This window comes from Pelodiscus sinensis, chromosome 4, assembly GCF_049634645.1.
Source record: "Pelodiscus sinensis isolate JC-2024 chromosome 4, ASM4963464v1, whole genome shotgun sequence".
NCBI lineage: Eukaryota > Metazoa > Chordata > Testudines > Trionychidae > Pelodiscus > Pelodiscus sinensis.
This window is the reverse complement of record NC_134714.1, coordinates 13747053-13771813: the sequence shown is the minus strand read 5'-3', so window position 1 is coordinate 13771813 and position 24761 is coordinate 13747053. Positions and strand designations below refer to the sequence as shown.

Below are 24761 nucleotides of genomic sequence, written 5' to 3'. Positions count from 1 at the left end.
CTTTTTCAGAATTATTACAATTATTTATTCATTATTTATTCGTATTGTGGTTGTAACAGGACTCCCTAGTCATGCACCAGGACCACAATGTACTTGACGCTGTACTGAAACACACCTGAAAGCCAGAACATTATCTACAATAGATGTAAGGATTCTTATCCAGAAACAAACTTCCAGTAATCAGCAGCAAAGCAGTTGTCCATGCTTTGCTTCCAATTTGTAGTACAGTTTGTTTCACTGCACCCAAATATTGTATTGGGGTCAAGATGAGCAAATGGAGCCTATGTCCACCAACATCCTCCATGCTTCTCTTGCCCATCCACCCTCAAAGCTTGATGGTACTTCGGACACTTTTCTATAGTACCATTTCCATCACCAAAGGAAAGCACTACTGCAGGCAATGCTTCATGTACATTTATGAGGCTTTTGATGCTCATCACTATAATTTTCAAACAATGCAATTCTGTGATAAAGACTACATTAAAAAAATGTAAAATGGGCACCCAGAAGAGATGTAGGAGCTCAGCTCTCCTCAGGGTCAGGCTCTTTGTTTCCTTTAAAATATGAAAAGCCCTCAAAATAGGTAGTTATTTTAAGATTTCTAATGAGAGGCCTGGCATCTCATCATTTAGAACTGGAGATGGGAAACTCTCAAACTTCTAGTACTACTAGAAAGAAATCGGCTTGTTTTTTTTCAGAGTGTAAATACGTTGAATGGGCTTTTCTGAACTTGGGCCACACATTATCCTTGGATGTACATGCAGCATACGTGTACTTGCGTATGCAAACAGCAATTGGGATGAGTGAATTCCACACTGCACATGTTATTTACTTTGTAATTTGCAACTATAACGTACAGTCCAAGTTTTGAAAACGTATCTGAATAATAAAGGACAATGTCATTTTAAAAACTTGAAGCAATTAAGCTTTATTAATGTAACTGCGTAGAAAGAACAGAAATGAATACAGGAGGAAATTCATCCCATCCAGAGAGTGAGCATAAAGAATGTCCATCTCTTTAGCCCTACTAAGCCTGGTTTTGATCATTAAAATATCTTCTGCATGGGGTGAATTTCACCCCCACTCAATAAATGTCTCTACTGTAGCAAAAGAACCCAGTCATGCTCTCAGAAACTAATGTAAATCAGATTATTCATGGTTACAGCTGACATAGCTGTGTGCAGAATTTGGCTCAAGCACAATGTATTTATATTTTAGTGTCTCTACAATTTTGTTTTAATTTATTATAGGAGCACGGATGATGTTTATCGCTGCTGCAGAACAATCCTGGTAAGAAACCATTCTCTCTCACCTGGGGGGATTCTCCAGGGAAACATTTTAATTTTAAATAAAGTCATGGCAAAGTAGGGTATCTGTTAGTGATAGAAAGTTCTATTAAAGCAGAGCTGAGCTCTAGTAATAGCTAACCTTTCCAATCCTATTTTATGCAACACATTAGTGAGGTTATTAACCTTGCACCTTTGTTCCATGAAACCTGAAGATAAAGTGACCCAAGGCTCTCTGTACCTGCAACAGGGCTGATATAAAAACCCTGTTTTACTCAGGATAGGTTGCTTCCGGAAATACATGAACTTTAACAAAAATCTCTCCTCCATTATTTGGGTGAAGCTCCCCAGGGCTCCAATCCAACCTGGCATGACACCTGAGCTCTCCTGCTGGCTGTTGCACCACTCAAATGAAACAAGCACATCAGTCAGGTTGCTGCCAGAGTGCACTCCTTTGCTGTTAGGAATTTCCCAAGCAGCAGTGGAGTACATATGATCAAAGCATAATTTCTTCTGTGGCCCTCTGAGGGGAAAGGCAGGATCTATTAGCTGTTAGGAGAAGACAGACTAGTAATAGCTAGAAATGAGTTGTTGTGGTCTGAAAGAGTTTCAGTGCATTATGAACTTGAATCTCAACAGGAAAGAAGGCTTAGTTCATTCAGCGTACATCCCCATGCTGAGAGATAGATATATTCTACACTGGTCTGGTCCAATGTCCACTACAGTCAATGGGAATCTTTCCATTAGCTTCAGTGGGCTTTTTTGAGCAATCCTGCAACTAGGTAGGAGGGTGGACAAGATCCAATATTTTTTTTTCCCCAAAATTAAAGTTGGTTGAGGTTGCAGAGTTGTGCTGCAATGGAGACCACTCTGTTATTCAATTCTCTAGACAGATTCTGCAGGCCAGTGATCCCTCACTGACCAATTCAGAGGATTATGAGGCACAAGGGTGGGAGGATGGGAGTATGCCTGTCAAATGGCACTGGCACCAGCTCTGTTTCCAGGAAAGATGGCACAGCATGTCTTCCCCGTCACTGCAGTTTGGCTAAGGAGCTTGAAACGAGGCAGTTTTCTGCCAAGTAACTAGGGATCTCGATGTTAGAGGTGGAATTTGTTGAAACCATTGCCCTGCCCTCTGCCCTGTCAGTGGCATGGATAAAGAATGACTACAGCACGTTTTGAGGGAGCTGTCTGTGAATGCTGTGCTATTTACTTGGCTCTGCTTACAGCAGAGGAGGAAAAATACTCAGAAAGGCTCCGTTTTCCCCGTCCATCCTGCCTAGCACACAAGGAGCAATGTGAAAGCTATGCCATACTCACGGGAGTCTGAAAGCAGTAGAAAAGCTGAGTAAGGAATGGATGGCTTCTTGCCAGGGATAGGATACGCTTCTCAGTCATGGTGCATTCCACATCATCATCCTGGATAATAACATCCTTCTTCAGTATCTTCACTGCATACAGCTGGTCGGTCGCCTTCATTTTGGCAAGCATCACCTACACCAAAGCAGGGAGAGTGAACTGTATGGGCTAAATCCTGGCCTCTCTTATGCATATATGGCAGAAAGACACAGGGGCCTCTCATACCACCTGGTAAGACATGGCAGGCAGCACACAAGGGTTCATCAGAAAGTCCAGCCAGCTAATGATTCAGTATCAGCAGGTGTGGGTGTGCCCAACTAGTGACAAATCTAGCTGGCATGTGCGCTGCCACAAGAGCAGGCCCTAACTGGTAGAAGCAGGCATGCAGGTTGCTCAACGATATAAAGAGCAGCAAATCTCTCCTAGACCTGGCCAGTGGCATCCTTCCCAGTGCTAGTAGGAATCCTCTCTCATAACACACACTGAGCCTTCTGTCCCACAGTCAGAGCTTGGTCCGCTCACCAGATTTGATTGCACCATTTGCACAATGGCTTTGAGGCAAAAAGTAGGTGCATGTTTTGCATGCAGATGGAGAGTAAGCACTGAAAAGTTCGCCTGCCCAAGGAAGTGCTGCATAAGAGAGCACTAATGCTGTAGCACAGGACTACTCAATATACGACCTGGGGGCCGCATGCAGCTTGCAGCCCATTTATTTGCGGCCCGTGGTGCAGTTTGGGTTTACACGGGGCTCAACACCTGCAGCCTGCAGGTGGGATCCTTTGAACACGGCCTCCACTGGGAACACACTCCACAACAGCAAGGCATCTCCCAGGCGCATGAGCACTGAAAGACGCAAGCAGACAGGCTGGCTGGAACAGATGGGTAGAGGGTGTTGGCATTTCTAGCCTTAGGGAGAAGGTGGCAGGAGCACCGGGGACATCGTGGGAAGTGCTTTTACTCATGCCCGTCAGTGTGAAAGAAGCTATATTTGCATATATTTGCACCTATATTTGCATGTTTAGGCAACCACACTTAAGTTGCAGCCCTCAGCATGTGCTGAGTATTATTGTGGCCCCCAGGGCTTCCAAAGTTGAGTAGCCCTGCTGTAGCATTTGTTATGCTCTCTTGTGTGTGGAAATTGTTCCTCTGGTTGTGGCAGTTTTCCCTTTTTATTGTAGCCAGTCTTTCAATTTGTGGTTGTTTTACATTCCCTCTCCCCCTACCTCTTCTCTATAGCTGATCTTTCTGCATACTAGATGTATAATCAGACTGATATGCACTGAGCTTTCATGCAGTCCCCTACTGATTTGCAATCATGTTTGTCTTGAGAGGGATCTTACCTTTTATCTGTTTTGGAAAGCACTTCATGTTGGGAGCCAGTAATATAATAAATAGCACCGCCACCACTTTGTGAAGAGCCAAGAATAAAACTCACCTTCCCAAAACTGCCCTTTCCCAACACTCGGATAAAGGTTAGGTCTTTGATCCCAAGTTTGCTTGCTGAACTTCCACTCACACTGTTGCTGTCTTTTGGACTTTCTTTTCCTTGGCGCCTCAGCGTGGACCTGGAAGCTAATTTCTGTGGGGGAAAATAGCTCTTGAGTTTCCCTAAAAACTGTACACCAAGTATGACATGCCACTGTGTTTACTAATGACACATATCTGTCTGGGTACATCTGCTGTGCACAACTTCACTGTATTGCTGTTGAAATGGGAAATATGTTGGGCATAATATCACCATAGATGCCATGCGCACCAAGCCTACCCATCATCATCCATAGCCACAACGAAACATAAGAACTGCGGTTCTTGCTCCGTGTGTTTTACCCTGTAAAGTCACTTTGCTAAACTTAAAGAGCAAGTCTGACCTCCCTACTTTGGAAATGGTAGAGATCAGTGAGAAAACCTGGCAATCTCTCATCTGAATTACAGGGGTATGAATAAATAGGGCTACCTAAATCCTCACACCACAGACAGCACTAGCGACGTTTGGAATCTAAAAGATTTGTGTCTAGCCACTTCCTCTCCTCAGCCTTTTCTCCTTACAAGCTACCTCCCTATCACAGGGCTGCAAGTCCTCCTCCCTAACTAGAGGTCAGGTCCCATTTGATGGTGTCCCTTCAAGTTTTCAAGAACACTGCCCTTAGCAATCTCTTTCTGCAGCTATTATTTTTGCAGTAGTTACATCCAGTGCTTTCTGTTCGTAACTCTACAGATGTAGGTTCATAAGAGAAGTCCCAAATACTTAAAAGATAAAGGATTTTCTTGCTCTTTTTTTTTCTTAAACTAAGTCATACACAGATTTCTTGAGCACCACCTTGTGACTGTTTCATAACAAAGCACAATTCACAAAATCCATCCATGCAGAATGAAACAAAGCCATTTGGAACAACTCCCCATATCCCTGGAAAATATAGCTAAAGGAAGTTAACACTTGTATACTGACAAGTCATAAACTCCCAACATATTTTGATAACTTAAATGCAATCTTTACTTCACAAAGAATTAGGAAAACCCAATACATACCAGTGCACAGATATGGTGTATCTATATGTTGTGCAAATTATGCAGAGGACATACTATTAGTGTCCTGATTTTCAGAGTACTGTCTGCCTTCTGTGAAGCTAATGGGCAGTTTGGAAACTCTGTAAATTACGGAATAAATGACTAATAGTTTTACAGTTTGTGCTATAGACTGAAGCATGATAATGAGAGGTTTGAAAATCCTTGTAGGCCTATTTTGCTATGAGCTTGATCCCAAGTCCATTAAAGTAAATAGGGGCGATATCCTCAACTTGTTCCATTGATAGAGTATGCAGATTTATACCATCTGTGGATCTGGCCTGGGAATCTGTCCATTGATTTCAATGGGCTTTGGATTGACTCCTTTGTAGCTGGAGAATCAACATATTATTTGATCTTCCACTATTTGATCTGAGGAAGTGGGTCTGGCCCACGAAAGCTCATCATCTAATAAACCATCTTGTTAGTCTTTAAAGTGCTACATTGTCCTGCATTTTGCTTCAACATATTATTTGTCTTTCTTTTCCCCTACATTCCCCCGTTTTCTTTCTTTCTTACTTCAGTTCTACATGAAGACTAAGTTGATTTATGACATATGCCAGTATACAATGTTCACTTCTTATATGTTGAAATTTGTCATGTCTGTTGATTTATTTTGTCACTTTTTAAATTTTTATTTATTATATTATTCTTTTCATGTATTTTTTGGAAAACATTAGTAATAATAAAATAATAAAATTGAATCATAAGTTCACAGGTTACCAAAGGCCTACTCTTATTTTCAAAGCTGAAAAAAGATTTAAAGGGGATCCCCAGACAAAATTGGAAATGAAGGTCCTACCATCCTTCCAAAAAATTATGATTGACATGAAATAGCTTAAGTAGGATACTACAAAAACACTTTAGAGTTGATTTACTGTCACAAAAGACAAGTTGTATCATGTTTATCTTTCTTGCTCTTGATGCAGACACATTTCTGACACGATCATAATTTGGGCTCCTTGCAAAAATCACATTCTGATAGCATCACTGAGACAGTGCTCCCCTTTGGGCACTGAAATCAATTCAGAGATGAAAATCATTGCATCGGAGGGTTGTGGGAAACCACTCTGCAGTTTTTTCCATTTTCTACATTTTATTCTCTCTGGTACTCATGTCGTGTACCTGGGTTGTGCATCACAGAAGTATTTCATATAATCATATTGTGCTCTGGGCTTAGTGACCCCTCAAATAAGGGGAGAGCTCAGTTTGTCTTTCCCCTCGCCACTTTGGCCAGCCTTGCTTATTTTCATAAATATTTACAGACATTTTAACACTTTGTTACATTAAATTTTACAACGGTCTAAACAGATTATAGACTATGTTAAAATGCATGAATACACAGTGCACATTTAAGCCTCAACCCTGCAAACTCTTAGGCACAATGGACTAATCAAGTACTTAAAGTTAGGCATGCATGTACCACCATCTCCTGGACTCGGGCGTTAGAGCCCTTTCTATCCCTGGAAAGTTCTCACTATTATGTGACTGAAGGGACAGAGGCGGCTTTCCATATTGCTCCAATGACTAATAATATCTAGTTGCTATATGACATTTCCTATCCCTAGATGTCAAAGCTCTGTGCAAAGAAGGTGAGCATCACGACCTTCATTTTACAGATGGCTAAATAGAGACAGAAGGAGGTGAAGCAATGGGTCCAAGATCAGTTAGAAAAACAGTAGCAGAACTAGAACTAGAGCCCAGGTCTCAAGTCCCAGTGTTGTGCTCTATTCACTAGGCAATGCTGTCTCCCTATTTGCCACTGGGCATGTTCCTGAATAACAAGGGAAACAAGAGTGTAGACTGGATTCTCCTCTTACTTGTACTGATCAAGACCAGCTCAATGGAGCTACACAGCGGTAAGTGTGAGAGCAGAATCAGGCCCTCGATTTTGCCACATTTTACATAGATCAAACAATAGGAAACACACACTGAAGCCTCTGCCAGTGTAAGCTTTGAAACTGAACATTCACTTTCCAGGAGAGGCATTTGCTGAATGTCACAGAACAAAAGCCAACTTGTACAGGGCACCCCACAATGCCCCTCTTTCTGACCAAAGCCCTCAACTTCTCTTGTGCTTATAGAAATGACACAGTTGGAAGCTCTGATAAAGAAAGGAGAAAAGTCTCACCGAATTTGGAGAAATAGTTCCTGGCTGCAGTCCCATGCATGCTAAGGTTTTCGCCAGTTCGGCAGCATTCACTCCACAGTTGGGTGCCACACTGGCTTGGCACCTGATATGTACATTCATTTTACACACTGAGAGAGTGAAAAATAAAATCAAATGAACAACTGGAACAACACTGGGATAAAAGTTCAGAATGTTAGTGCTGAAAAATAGTATGGGCTAGAGGGCGAAAGTAGTGGGGGGGAGTTTCATGTTAGATATTAGTAAAAACTATTTTACTAGTGTGGTGAAATACCAGAACAGGTTACCGGGGGAGATTGTGGAATTTCCATTCTTAGAGGCTTTTTTAGACCAGGCTTGACAAAGCCCAGGCTGGAATGATTTAGTTGGGGTTGGTCCTGCTTTGAGCAGAGGGTTGGACCTGATGACCTCTTGAGGACTCTTCCAGCCCTAATCTTCTATGATTTCCCACCTGAAAAGCTACATCATTGCCTTGAGCTTGTGCTACTGATGCCACAGAGACTTTTGCCAAAGGGACTTGCAGTGGAAGCAGGATCAGAGCTCCTATGAAAGAACAATGCTACGGAAATCAAGTCACTGTACCTCAAAATATCCTGTATGGTGCAAACTGGTAAGGTGTCCATTTGTGTACACGTATGAGGTTGGTAGGTACAAGGGAAGCATGCACGGCTGTGCATCAATATTCACTAAGGCAAATTAGCTTCAGAATGCCATAGAACATAGCAATATACTTCAACAGTGACTTACAAAAAATAACTGGGAAAATAACTGATGTTTCAATTTGCTGGGCAAACTGAAAATTTTGAAGATAGTATCAGCAAACCAAAATGTCAGGAAAAAAATGTTTGGGTTCATCAAAAGATTTCATTTAATTTTTGAGCTTGTAAAAATTATTTTTAAAAAATAAATTGAACAAATTTCTAAATGAAGTCATTTCAAATTTAAAAAAAACTAAGTGTTTCGCTTTTAAAATTAGGGATGTTAGTCATAGTGTAATTGAATAGTTGGGTAACTACATGAAATCTTATCAATACACCACTATTCGATAGTCCCTGGGGGCAAGTACAGCAGACGGTGTGCTCCCGTTCCCACTTCTGGAGAGCCCATTGCCACCCCATGTTGCTGCCTCTGTATCAGAGGCAGTAGCACGAGATGGCAGAGGGAGCCAGTCTGTTAGGGAAGCCAGTTTAAAAACAAGCTCCCTGCACTGTTGCTTCTGATAAAGAGTGTCGTGGCTGCAGCCCCTGTCCACAGTGGGTCCGAGCTCCCCACGAACAGAGGATGTCCTGGCAGCAGCCCCTCTGTGTGTGTGGGAGGGGAGGCGGCGGGGAAGGTTAGAGCTCTACTGAGCAGCCTCTGTCTGCGGAGAGCCTGGGCTCCCACCAACATTCATTCCTACATGCCTCCCCGTGCTGTCTCTGCAGGAGGTGTGTGGGGAGGGGAGGGGGACCAGGCAGGTCTGCGGAGCCAGCATGCGCAGAGAGGCAAAAAAACAACTCCCCATGCGTATCGGCTCCAGCCTGGTCCCCTCACCCTCCGCACTGCTGCCTCTGTATCAGAGGCAGCAGCGCAGGGGTAAGGGTGCAGGCAGATCTGTTGCTCATGGGGAGCATTCTTAAAGCCAGCACCTTATGGGCACTGGCTCCTGCTCCCCCGCTTGCTGCCTCTGATACAGAGGCAGCAGTGCGGAGGATTAGGGGACCAGGCTGGAGCCGATACGCATGTAGTCAACTACACATTGACATCCCTATTAAAAATGTAGAAACAAAATTATTGTATTTAATTATTTTATTTTTAAGGTTTTCTTAAATCAAAACTACTCAGTTAATTTGACACAAAATTGCAAAATGTTTCAGCCAATTTGAATCTGAATTTTTTGGCAAAAAGAAGTGTGTCTAAACATTTTTGCCTAGATCTAATACATAACTATATAATTTTACATCCCTTTGAAGTCAACTAACTGTGTGACATGTTAATCAACAAACTCTGATGACTTTTCCTCTGTTAATATTTTTTTCTGAAACCTTGTTAGTATTCACTACTTAAGCAATGGCTCAGTAAATAGAAAAAGCAACGCTGGAAATAGCAAATTCATGAGTAATTTCAGCTATCTGTATTAAAAAAACCTGGACAGACAGTGTGTATTAGAATCCACTCTACAGCCTGGAAAAATTTGAGCTATACATCACTTGTGTATCCATGGAGTGGAGGGGAATGTAATCACTTAAGCTAAAAGACACAGGAAATTGTCCCTTCAATTCTTTGATTTTCCACACATCCACAGAAGTTTTTCTAAGAAAGCATGAATAAGGCTTGCTTACTTTTACACTGCAGTCCTTGCCGCATTATCCCCCACAGCAAAGACCCACAATGATCACAAAAGGTTGGTACTTTATAGTTGTGGATTCTAAACTTGTGGGGAATGTTGATTCCAAATCTTTGTTCAGAAACCTGAGAAGGAATCAAAAAGACAAACACAGGGAAGAAAAATCAGTACATATGGAACAATAATTTTATTAACAAAAAGTACATTAGTATATGAACATTGGGAACAACTGCAGAATTACTTTTAAAAAATCCCAGTTCTGAAAGCATCATCTTTGCTCTCCACTGCACTGTAATTTACCAAATGGTAATCATGTAATGCACTGATTGAGCTCTCATCAGCAATGAGCCAGCTCTGGCAGATTTTGTGACATGCCTTGTAAGCAGAACAAAGCAAATTTTACAAAGGATTCATTAGTTAATGTCAAATCCTTCAGTGAATTTGGAATCATTAAAACCAGATGTGTCTTATCTTTGCCTCATCACAAACTATCAAGCCATTTAAGCACTGAATACAAATTGTTGCTAACTATAGGAGTTTGTTGCTCATTAATCAGTAGTAAAAATTATTGGTTTACTTTTCTTTTGCATGTGGCATGTATTTAAAAATGACGAATCTCTCTATCATTTTTAGCACGTCAGCAGTTTTTCTAGATCTTCCAAATTCCTCACTTTTTCCGCCCCTTTCTTATCGATATTTATTTCTATTTTGGACTCTGATTTATCTATATACACACACCTGGGGCTATCCCTCCCCCCCATCCCCCGCTTCCCCATGTGAACTATTTAGATCACAAATGCACAATCAGAAAACTTTAGAAAATGTGACATGTTGAACAAATGGATCCTGTTTTATTTTGTGTCTCAACATTTTGGTCCTGGCAGATTGAAAGGTGAATCCATATCTCATGTAATTTAAAATATAGGTGTGAATGGAATAACAGGTTTCAAGTTAATTATACCTCTTGAACTTTCTCTCTCTCTTTCGCTCTCTCTCTTTTTTTTTTTTTTTTTTTTTTTTGCTAGAGTTTAGTATTTTTTTCATTAAAGTGTTTAATTACCATCTTGAGAGATTTGGTATTTGATGTTTTAGGATTGGTGAAAAGTAATTTTAAAGTATCAGAGGGGTAGCCGTGTTAGTCTGAATCTGCAAAAGCGACGAGGAGTCCTGTGGCACCTTATAGACTAACTGAAGTGTAGGAGCATAAGCTTTCGTGGGCAAAGACCCACTTCGTCAGATGCATGTAAAGACCCACTTGGTCAGATGCATGCATCTGACCAAGTGGGTCTTTGCCCACGAAAGCTTATGCTCCTACACTTCAGTTAGTCTATAAGGTGCCACAGGACTCCTCGTCGCTTTTGCAGTCATTTTAAAGTTTAGCTCAACTGTTCTGCTTAGAAATAGTCAGCCATAGAATCTGTTACAATACAGCTTTTGTGGTGGAGAGTTACTCAATGACTAATAATATTCCTCATGGATGGATACTATAGAAAAACAGGACGCAGGACCGGAAATGATCACCTGGGTCAGAGACCAGTTGCCTGCTGTTGTAGACAACCCTGCCACATAATCCCATTCATAAATTTATAAAGTTCCGCCTTAAAAATAGTTATGTTGTTTGTCTTTGCTACACTACAGAGAATTGTTCCAGAGCCTGCCTCTCTCTGATGGTTTGGAACCTGTTTTTAATTTCCAGTCTAACTTCAGTCATGAACAGTTTATACCCATTTGTTCTTGACCCAACATTGTCCTTTAAGGGAAACAGCTCTTCTCCCTCCCTGCTGTATTTAAAAAGTACAATCATAGCCTCTCTCAGGCTTCGTATTGCTGGGTTAAACACCCCAAACTATTTTATTCTTCTCTTGTAAGAAAATTGGGTCTATATTCCCCTGCTTACCCTAGCAGCCCTTCTCTAAACCTCTTCAGCTTTTATCAGGGATTGGGACATTTGTGAGCTCACCTAGTGACAAGGTCCGGGGCACGGCCTAGTGCAGTGGTCCCCAACGTGGTGCCTACAGGCGCCATGGCGCCCACCAGGGCATTTATGTGTGCCCGCCTAGTGATCAGGGCCAGCCCGAGCCATTCTTGTGTCCCAGGCCCTGGGCACCCAGTGCATGCGCAACCTCCATCCCGGGCGCATGGCGCATGCGCGGCCCCGCCCCCAAGCACCTGGCAGCCCCAAAAGGTTGGGGATCACTGGCCTAGTGGTTGGGGCCGGGGCCAGGAACAGGAACCAGAAGCCAGAGCTAGAAACTAAAGAAGGGCACAGGGCTGGGGCAGATTGCAACTGGGCAAGAACAATGCACGAATAGGTCTGCAGCACGGGAAACAAGCAGGTGATTATAGCTGTGGGTGTAAGTGTTCAGCAATCTGCAACTTGCTGCTGTTACACACCTGAGGGCTCCTGGCAGCCAATTAGAGGGCTAGCCCATCAAGAGACCAGCCAATTGGCCACAGTCCAATTCAGCTCATGAACCAGGCTCAGCCCAGAAAAATTGGACAGAGAGTTCTTGACAATTTTGAATTCATCTTTCTTCACCACAGTGAACCAGAATTGTATCCAGTATTCCATATGAAGTTTTACCATTGCTTTGTACAATGGCAGAAATGTTTCCCAATTTCTAGTGGAAATACCTCACCTGATACATCCTAAAGATTATCAAGTTCTAGGAATGAACCACACAAGACACCAAACAGTCAGAGCCTTACCTAAAAGTGTGCCACACAGAGCAAAGACTACAGAAAGAGGAAGAATAAATTAATAATAATATAATAATAAGAAGAAGATGAAGAGGTCATTTGATCATAGTATACAAGTACTTTCTTTGGGAGGGAGGGGAACAGCTACTAAGGGGCTCTTTAATCACACAGAGAAAAGTGTAATAAGGAGTCCGAGCGAGAGAAATAAGTAATTATTTAACAGTGAGGGTGATTAATCATTGGAACCAACTGCCAAAGAGTGTGGTACAGTGTCCAGCTCTGGAAGCCTTCCTATCAAGACAAGATGCAAGTAAAATAGTCTTTACTCAAACACAAATTATTGAGTTCAATTGAGGATGAAATTCTATGGCCTCTGTTACGCAGCATCTTAGACCACAATCTAAATTATAAGTTCTGGCCCTAGAATCTATGAATGGAAATAATAAACCAAAGAAAAATAAATTCCATTATTTTGCAACCACTACCACCCACCCAAACCTGAAGATTCAGCAAGTCCTATGATACAAGTATCCAATTCTGACTTTACCTTGGTGTCTGTCTTGTCAATATTGTTTTGGCACGTGCAGGCTGTAACAATCAGATGATGGCAACGCTTGTGTACAACACAGGTACATACTAGGAAACAAAAGAAGCATATTGAACTATCAAAAGATTTAGAACTTATCAAACTAGGTTCTTCTAGATTCGATTTAAATCAGCAGCAGGTAATGGAATTATATGAAAAATGAACACCATGGCTGAGATTTGCAAAGTAGCCTAAGGATTTGGATATATAGTGTAACCCCCAAGGAGATTACTTAGTTTCCATTAATTTTAAGAGAAATTAGATGCTCAAATAGTCTAAGACGTTTTTAACGTATCAGCCTACATAAACATTGTGAGATGCATGTAGAAATGTCATTGCAATCCAAACATTATTAACAATGAACTAAATAAAGATGACCACTGAAATCTTCCAATGAAGATTATTGCAGGTGATGCAAACAAAAACACAAAAAAACACTGCTTTGACACAATTCAATGCAGTGGCTTCAGGAAGGGATATTTGTGAGGTCAAATATATCACTGGTGATTGTGTGTCTAGAAGTCCCTCAGTGCCTTACATTAGCTTGCACTCACAGTGGCCTGTCTATCAGTAAAGGAATGCTTTCTTTTTGTTGAGCAAGAGACATTTAGTTTATCTGCAGTTCAGGTCAATGTGAATGCCCTGGTTTCCCTGCACATCTCACAAGAGCCAAGCTGCATTATTAGTCTAACTGAAAGACCAATCATGCAGGAAGCCAACTTAGTCATACTCACAGCCCTCTAGTGCAAAGCCACAGAGAAAGGGAGAGGCCAAGATGAACTGATGAGAATTCATTGAACAGAAAAAAAAGTACTGTAAAAATCAATACAGCATATTACTTTGTATTAGGAAAAAGCAGAATTTCAAACTACAGTTTCCCTTTGAAGTAATTTCTCTAATGTCAAGTGGGTTTAATTGCATAGTTAAAGGAATTATTGCAGACTAAAGCCATCCACCAAAGGGCCTGGAGACTGCATGCTTCATGAAGGCAGGTCACTAGGTTGAGGCACAATAGGCTGCAATCTGATAATGAGTAGGGCTCAGTGAAGTGGAAGGCGTCCACTGCCACATAGCACAGTGCAGGATAGGAGCCATAGCATGAGGATGCTGCATATGTATGAGCGTTCTCTCATGCCGCCAGCCTGACAGCAATATGAATCGGGACTTCAAAGTGGCCCTGCGGGAGGAGATGCAGCTCAGTGTTGGAATATTCTATAATTAATACACGGCATAGGGATAAAACACTTTACCTTGGCACTGGTATCCCTGCTTCCCAAACACTCCCCTGTGCAAAACAAAACATGGAACATAAATCACAATTACACCCCAAGACACTTTGGCAGTAGTTTTATGAGGGTAGAACCAAAAGGCAGTGGAGCCCGAGCATTCTGATTCACAAAGCAAGCAGCCCGTGGTGACATGAAGATAGTGAACGTCTGTAATTCAGTGCATGTAACAAAGGGACAGGGCAGGCTTTGGCTCAAAATTCATCTTTTTTCCACATTATCCTCTCACCACATTTCCTTTAGTACTTCACCTACACCACACTAAGTAAAACAATTATTAAAAGGACCAGATTACATGTGCTCTATTATTACCTCTTAAGGACCTAAGTTTAACAGAGAGAAATAATTACTTCTCCCTATGCTCCTCTCAGCCATTTCAGCTTAATGGGTGGTTACCCCCTATTCTTTCACCCAGTGTTCCCTCTAAGCTGCGCAGCAGCACAGCCCCACAGTTGTTTAATGAGTCGCATCCAGTCAGGCAGCTCTGTGCACGGAGCCCTGCACCTATGGCTGATTAAGAGCAGAACACTGCTCTCCCCCCATTTTAGCTCCACATTTATTAACCTGCTCTTTATACCTTGAATGATCTGTGTTTTCTCATCCACCCAGCATACTCTCTCTTCCTTCAAATCCCCTTCAACATTCCTCCCTGTTTTCTTCTCACCATCAGTAATCCCCACAGCATCAACTGAACTGCTGTCCACGATCCAGTCTAACTCTTAGTCTTGTCTAATTTAGGTTGTAAGCTCTGTTACTTAATTGGCATTTGTGAGGTACACAATGGGGCCAGACCTGCTAGCAGGAGCATAAAGATTGTTATTATGGGCTTGTCTACACAGTCAATTAGCACATGGCAACCTGGGGTGTAAATCTACAAAGCGTTAGTTTGCTTTGTACTAACTCACAGCATGGACCATGGTACTGTGCACTAAAAGTTTTATAGTGCACTTTGACTTACTGCTGTGGTAGTAGGGGCCCACACAGTGACTTAGACTGTGCACACAGACTAGTGAGCTGTACAATCACAACCTAGGAGAACGTGCTCAGGGGAAGGAAAGGCCAATGTGATGGAGGTTGTGTAAGTCATTCTTACCAGATAAATTCCTTGCAGTGGGAGCAATATGTTGGCTGTCGCAAATAGGTAGCCATAAATTTGTGCCCATTGACTTGATGTACTCTTCTTCGCATAGCCCTCTGGCGTTTCCGAGTAAAATTTTTAAAAATTCTCTCTCTCTGGAGGGTCCCTATACAGGAAAATATATACAACATAAATATTTATTTATGATTATCCATATATAAGGAGTAATAAAATTATTTTATATAATCATTTTGATCCATATATCTCAAAACACTTTACAAGGTTATCAATCATTATAACCCCTATTTAAAGATCGGGAAGCTGCAGAGAGAAATGAAATTGTGTGTGCCAGGTCAGAAAGCAAGACAACACAAAGACAGGAATTGAATACACAACTCCCAGCTGCAGCACTGAACAGGTTTGCCTGAACTTAGCTTTTCAGATCAAAGGCAGTAGACATTTGCATCACATAAAAGTCATGAATACTACAATGAATAGGCCAGTGTGTATGTACTGCTGCCCTCTACTGGATGGAATCAGAGCTGATCAACTGTGTATTATATGTGACAGACACTGTACAATGATAATGGAAAGTCTCCTCTCTAGTGAAAAGCACAGGGCCTGGCCTTGGGATAAGAGGTTAAATGTTCTATTGAAGTTGATGCAAGGAAGTGCCACATGGCCACGGTGTTCACCACAGTGACAACACAGAAGACTGTACAGTTGCAAACTCTGTCTCTGATTAGTTTAATCAACACCACTTCTCCTAATCTGAAAGTATAACAGAGGTGACATGTGGTAGTGGGGAACCAGGTCATATCGCCTCCTCTCTTTCCCCCTCCTCTGCCCTCTGTTTTGCTTATATTGAGCATGTTCAGTTACATCAGCAAAAGCTGCAGCCCTCACTCTGCACACCCTGAAGGTATGGGTCATCCTGGCTATTACTGTAATAACTGCCACATTTGCCTCTTAAGAACACTGTGATTGAAACGTATCACTTGAAAATTCAATCTGCTGGTCGATAGTGTCCTGATAAAATAGGTGAGCCACATGGTATGTGAAGTTAAGGTTTCCCTGTATGATGTGATTAAAATATTTCAAATGGACCTGGCAAACAAGTATATTTGAAACAAAATAATGTGGACTCTGCTTAATTTGCATATAACCAAAAAGTAAACACAGTTATCAAGCCGAAAGGGGGAGAGTTTTCAAACAGATGGCAAAACCATCATGAAACATCCTTACTTACAGATACCCAGTCTCCTGAATCGCAGCTAGAAATGTTTTTCAAGTGGGGGAGACATATAAAAAAAGGAATAAACTCTCCAAGGTACCCAGTCCATTCTCCATCAATTCATCACATGAAAAAGGACAAAGGAAGCGACCGTTAAACAGAAGAAGGGGTTCCTGGCCAAAAAAGTTGGGCCAGTAAGACTGTGTAGAGCGTGTGGTGAGAAAACTTTGCTTCGATTTAACAGTTTGTTAAGTTAGGCCGTGGGTGGGCAATACTTTTTGATAGGGGGCCACTCAAAATTTTGGTAAGTGGTCAAGGGCAGAACTTTTCTGTGGAGGGGGAGTAGGGTCTGGGACAGAGGTTAGGTGCAGAAGGAAGCTCGGGGTAGAGGATTGAGGTGCAGGAAAGGGTGTGGGATCTGCGACAGAATTTGGGTGAAAGAGATGGTTGTGACCTAGCGCACGGGATTGGGTGCAGGGTCCAGGAAAGGATTCTGGTCTGGGGAAGGAATGTAGGAGTGGGTACAGAATGTGGGAGGGAGTTGTCAGCTGGGACACTTAAAATCCCTTTTTGTAGCTAATTATCTTGTTTTACTGTTTTATCAAATCCATTGCATCTGAACTGAAGTGTCTGAAGAACTATTTGAAATAATAAGCTGCTATATTATTGTCTTAAAGAAATAATAAACTTAAAATATTTGTATTGTCTAGGAGAGGGTGGGCAGTTCTAGACATACATTTCTGGAGGCAATCTAAGGGTGTGTCTAGACTACCTAGTTTTGTCGACAAAAGTGGACTTTTGTCGACAAAACTATACCAGCGATTACACTACCGCTGAGTTCTGTCGACATAACATCGACAGAACTCAGCAGTTTTGTCGACTCTGGTATATCTCATTTTATGAGGCATAACACCTTCTGTCGACAGAACTCTGTCGACAGAAGGTGTTATTGCCTGTAACATTGCGTCCAGACTACGGAGTTCTGTCGACAAAGCAGCTTGCTTTGTCGACAGAACTCAATGTGTCTGGACGCTCTTTGTCGACGGAAGTTTTGTCGACAGTATCTGTCGACAAAACGCGGTAGTCTAGACGTACCCTAAGACTGGAAGTGCGTTGGGGATACTCTCTACTATAAACAAGGCTAGTTAAGAGCCAAAGCATGGCTCACACACTGCAGCACAGACATAGCTGAGAGTGACTTGTATGCTGGAGGCTGTTTGAGAGCAGTCCAGACTGGAGGGTAAAATGACAAAGTAGGTGTGAAGGGCCTCTCAGGTTAGAAGGTAGGAGCAACACTCTGCGTATGTCACAAATGGGTTGAAACCTCTTCCATTTATCAACCAGCACTGTTCATTAGAATTTTTTTTTTAAACAATAAAAAAAATGCTGCCAACTTAATCAAGGCATGAGAGTAAAGAGTTAAACATTGCAAGCATACTTCATCGCCCTTTCTGCAGAACAGAGATAGAGAAAGCAATACTATCAGTGCTGCAGCCAACCATTTCAAAGGGACACCAACCAAATGACACACTGCAGTGTCTCTGAATTCCTGCTGTACAGGTGAAGATGGAAAACTATCAGTAAAGCTCAGATTGTTTTCTGCTGGATTCTTCTGCTTTTTATGCATATGCTTCCTTTCATTTTCCCTAACTGGAAATTACATACCTAATGACATAACTAGGGCGCTGAAGAATGCTTGACTTTCAAGATACCTTGAATTTTTAAAACGAAACACACACCATAAATTGGAAGCTGCCTATTAGAAAAAGCAGGGATGCAGTAAGTGTGATCCAAGCACTTAAAAGAAGCTTGCTTTTTTATAGCTGGTCTTCTAGTTAACATAATATTGCTCAGAAAGACATCAGGAAATAATTCCAACATGTGCATAACTCTCACTGAAGCCAATGGGATTTAAGACAGGAATTGCCTTACTGAATGGGACCAGTCCATCAGCTTGAGTCTTTCAGTGCTCACCATTGAAAGGTACAGGGTATCAATGTTTTTAGCTCCCAGGGAGGAGGTGCCAGGAGCACCGAGGCATTGTGGGAAGTTCTGGCTGTTTAGCTTTGTGGGCAGAACCTGAGAGGCGCTGACTGGCTCACACTGGCCATGTTTGGGTCCGGTGCCGTTGCTTAAAGTTTAATCTTTGTATAAATGCTCATCAGTGTAAAAAGCTATTTGCATATATTTGCATACATATTTTAATGTATATGTAACCACACTTAAGTTGCGACCCTTGGCACGTGCTGTGAGTATCATTGTGGCCCTGGGGCTTCCAAAGTTGAGTAGCCCTAATCTAGATCATTCCTGACAGGTGTCTGTCTAACCTGCTCTTAAATATCTCCAGTGATGGAGATTGCACAACCTCCCTAAGTAATTTATTCCAGGTGTTTAACCACTCTGACAGGCATGAAGTTTTTCCTAATGTCAAACCTTATTTAGGGGTATATTAGAGCTAAATAACTGCATAGAACATGAAGAGAAGGTAGTCATTTCATTGTGTGTACAGATTGGAGGGCTGAGAGGAAGCACAGCCTTGGCATATTTCCTGGTATTTCCTAGGAAACCCACTTGATTAACACTTCATTCCTGTCTTAGCCCACTGCTTAAGAGTGTCCTCGGAAGTTCATACTGGTCCTCAAGGCTTACATTAGTCATGTCTTTTAGATGAGTTAAATACAATTCCTCCATTACACGCTTGCTTTTTTAATACGAGTTCCTATAATACTTAAAATTTCTTATTGACAAACTAGGCAAATATAACTTAGATAGGGCCACGATAAGGTGGGTGCATAATTGGCTGGATAACTATAGTCAGAGAGTTGTTGTTAACGGTGCTAAATCCTGCTGGAAAGGGATAACAAGTGGAGTTCCGCAAGAGTCCGTTTTGGGACCTATACTGTTCAATATCTTCATCAATGATGTAGATATTGTGATAGAGAGTACGCTTATTAAGTTTGCAGATGATACCAAACTGGGTGGGGTTGCAACTTCTTTGGAGGATAGGGACATCATTCAAAATGACCTTAGCAAGTTAGAGAAATGGTCAGAGGTAAACAGGATGAAGTTTAATAAAGAGAAATGCAAAGTGCTCCACTTAGGAAGGAACAATCAGTTCCATACATACAAGATGGGAAGCGACTGTCTAGGAAGGAGCATGGCGGAAAGGGATCTAGGGGTCATAGTGGACCACAAGTTGAATATGAGTCAACAGTGTGATGCTGCTGCAAAAAAAGCAAATATGATTCTAGGTTGTATCAACAGGTGTGTTGTAAGCAAAACTCGTGAAGTCATTCTGCCGCTCTACTCTGCACTAGTTAGGCCTCAGCTGGAGTACTGTGTCCAGTTCTGGGCGCCACATGTCAAGAAAGATGTGGAGAAATTGGAAAGGGTACAGAGAAGAGCGACGAGAATGATTAAAGGTCTAGAGAATATGACCTATGAAGCCAGGCTTCATGAACTGGGCTTGTTTAGTTTGGAAAAAAGAAGATTAAGGGGGGACATGATAGCGGTTTTCAAATATCTAAAAGGGTGTCACAAGGAGGAAGGAGAAAATTTGTTCCTCTTGGTTTCTGAGGACAGGACAAGGAGTAATGGGCTTAAAGTGCAGCAAGGGAGGTTTAGATTGGACATTAGGAAAAAATTCCTAACTGTCAGGGTGGTCAAATATTGGAATAAATTGCCAAGGGAGGTGGTGGAATCTCCCTCTCTGAGATATTTAAGAACAGGTTAGACAGACATCTGTCAGGTATGGTGTAGACAGAGCTTGGTCCTGCCTTGAGGGAGGGGGGCTGGACTCGATGACCTCTCGAGGTCCCTTCCAGTCCTATGATTCTATGATTAGTTCAATAAGGTCTGTCCAAGATATTGCAGAAAATTTTCATACCTGTTAAATCTGGTCCAAATGTATTTATTGGTTTATTAAAAATGTTTGCACACACACATTTTTCCTTCCGGGTCACAAAGTACCTCCTTCTCTACAACCAACTTCCATCACGATAGCAAAATACCAGCAAATAACCACTGTATCCGCCTATGTATTCATAACACCATCCTTCCTAAGACCAAATGTGGAACATATAAAACAGCATACAAGTCTTTCTTGGTTGAAACAGGGGGGCTGGTGTAGTAGTTCCACTTGTTTATAATTTACTTTTATTTGTGTTATTAACATCTACAGTAATAGCTAGAAAAACTCACATTGACTTCTGGCCAGTTTCCCACAGAATCTCTCTTCCCATCTCCAACCACTTCCCACTTTTACAAAACAAAGCAAAAACATCATGATTTGAAAAATTACTACTTTAATACTTATAAACTTTTAAAACCTTCCAACCTCTAGTAACACAACTACCAGTATGGTCCAAATTCTGCCATCATATACATGCAAGTAACTCTACAATGAAGTCAAAGGGAGTGGCCCATACTGTGCTGACAGCTAAATTCAGCCCTCTATGGCCACTTCTACTGCAACGCGATTTCTGGATACCGGAGTATCCTAGAATAGCTATCCCACGTCTTCACAGCAAGTCCGTTATTTCAAATATAATGGGCTCGCTATGCCAATGTCCCTGTAAACCTCATTCTACAAGGAATAAGGGACATTTCAGAATAGCGGGGTATTTCAAAATTTGGTGCTGCCAAAGTACGAAATAAGCTATTTCAAAATAACATCAAAATAAGATAAGCAATTTGTGTAGCTCAAATTGCATATCTTATTTTGAGCTATGGTGATGTGTGAACACGCTCTGTGATAGTCAGGCACAGTAAGCACTCTGTTATTTGTAAAAAAAAAAAAAAAAATGGACATTAAAGACATTGAAGAGTCTTTTCTCCTTTCCCTCTCTCTAGGCATACCCAGCACATATTCGCATCAGTGGAAATTATGCATGCTGAGGGAGCAAAGAATAAATAAACCACTAAGTCACTTATGGACATCTGAATATATCGGCATGCTATTCACCCTCTCAGCAATGTAATGATACTGGAGTGCCTGCCATATTAGATTAAATGATTCCAAAAATTCTGTGCAATGGAGTTTTTTGTCTTCTTTTACTGCATACATTTTTAGGTGAATAAACTTAATGGAGTCAAGAAAGTTCTATAGCTATCAAATGGATATAACTTCTCCCTCCCCCACAATGAAGCACATTCACATTTGGTTCTTACTGCCACAAAAAATCATTTATTTATACTGTTCAGAGTGACACTATGCATTGCTGCCTCAACCCAATGTTATTTGCTAGGGCTCCACTCCTCCTCTTAATAAAACAAGAACATTGAGGTGGGGTTAGCTCCTGGACTCAGTGAGAGCCAGAATTGAATTCCTTAATCACGTATATTAGTTATCATGTTATATTATTTTCCCCAAGGGTCAATCCTACGACCAATCCCAGGAGCCCAACTCTGCTCCTTCTGGGAGCATGGAGCCGCCCTTTCTCCCCGCTATTGCGCAGAGGCCTGGTGATTCTGTCAGCTCCCCTGAGTGTATGGCAGGGAATTGTGCAACCTTAAAACCCTAGTCAGATGGAATGGGGCAAAGGAGCCTTCCCAGAGACAGGTGATGGCTGGAGACCTGAGACCTGACTGGGCACTTCAAGAGAACCACACAGGGGAATACAGTGCAGTTACTCTGAAACTGACATGTAACGAGTAGTACTTCATGTTTTCTTAATCATTCAATGGCATCACTCTACCTAAAAGCACATGGGAGCAATTCTCTGAGAACTACGACTGATGAGCTACTGATGCTGTCATTTCTTTCCTGTCTCTTCAGGTCTACATTTTTACACTTCCTACATTTGTTATCGCCCTTTGGTTTCTTTATGAAGAAATATGCCTGGTTTAGTTCCCACGAGGGACACATTAAAAACAACTGACTCAACTATTTTAACTCAAGGGGAACTTTAGATTTGATCCAGCCATTGTTCTCCCATTGAAGTCAGGGGATGGCTCAGCATTAGGACTTCAGCCAGCAAATTCATTTTAAAGATAAGTTTGTCCTTTCAGCGTTGTTTTTTTTCCCTTGAGTGTTGTCTGGATGAATGAGCACAATGGATGAAATTCTGACTCCGGTGAAGTTAAGGGGGGGAGGAGTTTCCATTGACTTCCGTGGACACAGTATTTCATCCAAAGTTAGGAGTCACATCCATAGCTCTAATCCTTGCTCTATCACGGACTCATTGTGCAAGTGATTGTTTTTTTCTTCCTCCATTTATCCACCTAGAAAACAAAGACTAAAACACATTCCCCATCTACCTCCCAAAAGAGCTTTGAGGATTAATTTGTTAATATTTGTACAGTGCTTTGAACACAGAAAGCACAATCTAAACACTGTGTCATATAGAATACTAATACTTAGGAAAAGAAAAATCACAGAGGCACCAGCCTCTTACTAAACCCTCTGCAACTCACTTGTACATTGTAAAGAATTATTACCAGCCTTAGAAATTCACTAAATAAGGCAATCCATCCCCGAGCAGCGTATGAGCACAAGACCAAGCAGAATTCTACGCACAAGGCAAGGCATTCAGCCTCCTTGAATTTCCACTATCCACTGTTACAGAAAGCAGACTAGCTGCATTTCATTTCTATTTATATATTTTTGCTATATGAGGGGAAGAAGTTAATTTATGAGTAATGCAATCAGGCTGCACCCTCACACAAGTGGTAGGAGGCAAGCTGAACTACTGTAGTACTTGATGTGATAACAGTCAACAATGATAACAGGAACTATCTGTTGTCAGCACCAGGGTGTGACTCCCACTTTCCTGCTGGAAATTTCTTTTCAAAAGGTTCAATAATTTACTTTACCTTTTGAATGTTTATTACTTTTCATTCAACAGTATTCCTGAGACTGCGAAGACTTGATCCTGTAATGTGCTTAAAGCCTCTTGGGAAAATGCCGAGTACCTTCTGTTCTACCTAGCTACTGTATATGGTCTCCACCACCAGAACACCTCAGTGCCTCCTATCATTTACGTATTTATCTCACAATGCATGTAGACATGGAAGGATTATTATTCCCATTTGAGAGCTAGGAAATTGAGGCAAAGAAGGAAGGTATTTGTCCAAGGTCACAGAAGTCTGTGGTGAAGCTTGTAAATGAACTCAGAGCTTTTGAGTCTCAGATTGGTATCTTAATCTCAAGACCCCCGCTCCGTCTGGTTCACCCCCCTACAGGAGGAGCGCACACACACACACACACACACACACACACACACACACACACACACACACACACACACACACACACACACACACACACACACACACACACACACACACACACACACACACACACACACACAGGGATTGGAGAGGCCAGATGATTTAGACAACACACTAGAGACAAGGAATTTGTAGACCTGCGGTCTATTTCTCTATTCCATGAGCTTTGGCAAATTACTCTGCTTTCTGTGCCTCAGTTTGGGGATAACAATAGCCACATTTTCTGGGTAAAGAACTTTGAGTTGTACAGGTAATGTTCACTAGGCACGGTTATTAATTCCTGCAAGGGCCGGACCGAGCCATTCCGGCACCCTGGGCAGACAGTTTAATTGCGCCCCGGGTTGGGGGAGGGTGCATGTGCAGCCCCGCCCCTGTGCCAGTTCATGGGAGAGGGTGCATGCGCGGCCCTGCCCCCACCCAGTGCGTGGGGGAGGGTGCGCGGAGCTGGCAGTGGCAGGATGCACGTGTCCAGCCCGGCCCAGCCCAGCTACTGCCGCTGGCGAGCAGCCCGGGGCTGCCTAGGGTGGGGTGAGTCTGGCCGGGCAGGGACCCGTGGGGAAGAGCACTGCTGGCCAGTGCTGCGGGGGTTAACACAGCCCCCACCCTGGGCAGCTGCTGCAGGGTGGCCGCTGGGAGCTGCTGCAGGCCGCAATCTGGGAGCCGGACGCACGGCGCCTGATGGCAGCCGTAAGGGGTGCCACGCACCCGGCTCCCGGATAGCTGCCATCAGGCGCCCCCCCCATAGATTGGCGCCCCAGGCAGCTGCCCAGCTAGCCCATGCCTTAATTTGGCCCTGAATCGACAGACAGAGAACAGCTGATTTCCCCTTTACCAAATTAAAATCATTACCACCATGTGTGCTTAGACAAGAGAATCCCCCACTGTAAAATATCATGTTAGTTCTTCTCTATTCAGCTAGAGAGTTTTTGTGTTAATTTATTAGGAGCGGAAGTCAATTAAATAGA

At 42.3% G+C, this 24761-nt stretch overlaps 1 protein-coding gene across 3 annotated transcripts in view; it reads right to left on the bottom strand.

Annotated features, from left to right (window-relative positions):
* Positions 1-24761, bottom strand: part of PRKCH (protein kinase C eta) — a 238778-nt gene that overhangs the window by 157552 nt on the left and 56465 nt on the right. For all 3 annotated transcript variants that reach the window (XM_075926363.1, XM_075926364.1, XM_075926362.1), the window contains exons 3-9: positions 15348-15498; positions 14219-14253; positions 12930-13018; positions 9678-9807; positions 7339-7466; positions 4081-4224; positions 2607-2780 (exon numbers count right to left, since the gene is read on the bottom strand). In XM_075926363.1, coding sequence (XP_075782478.1) covers positions 2607-2780; positions 4081-4224; positions 7339-7466; positions 9678-9807; positions 12930-13018; positions 14219-14253; positions 15348-15498 — 851 coding nt within the window. The remainder of the gene's footprint in view (positions 1-2606; positions 2781-4080; positions 4225-7338; positions 7467-9677; positions 9808-12929; positions 13019-14218; positions 14254-15347; positions 15499-24761) is intronic.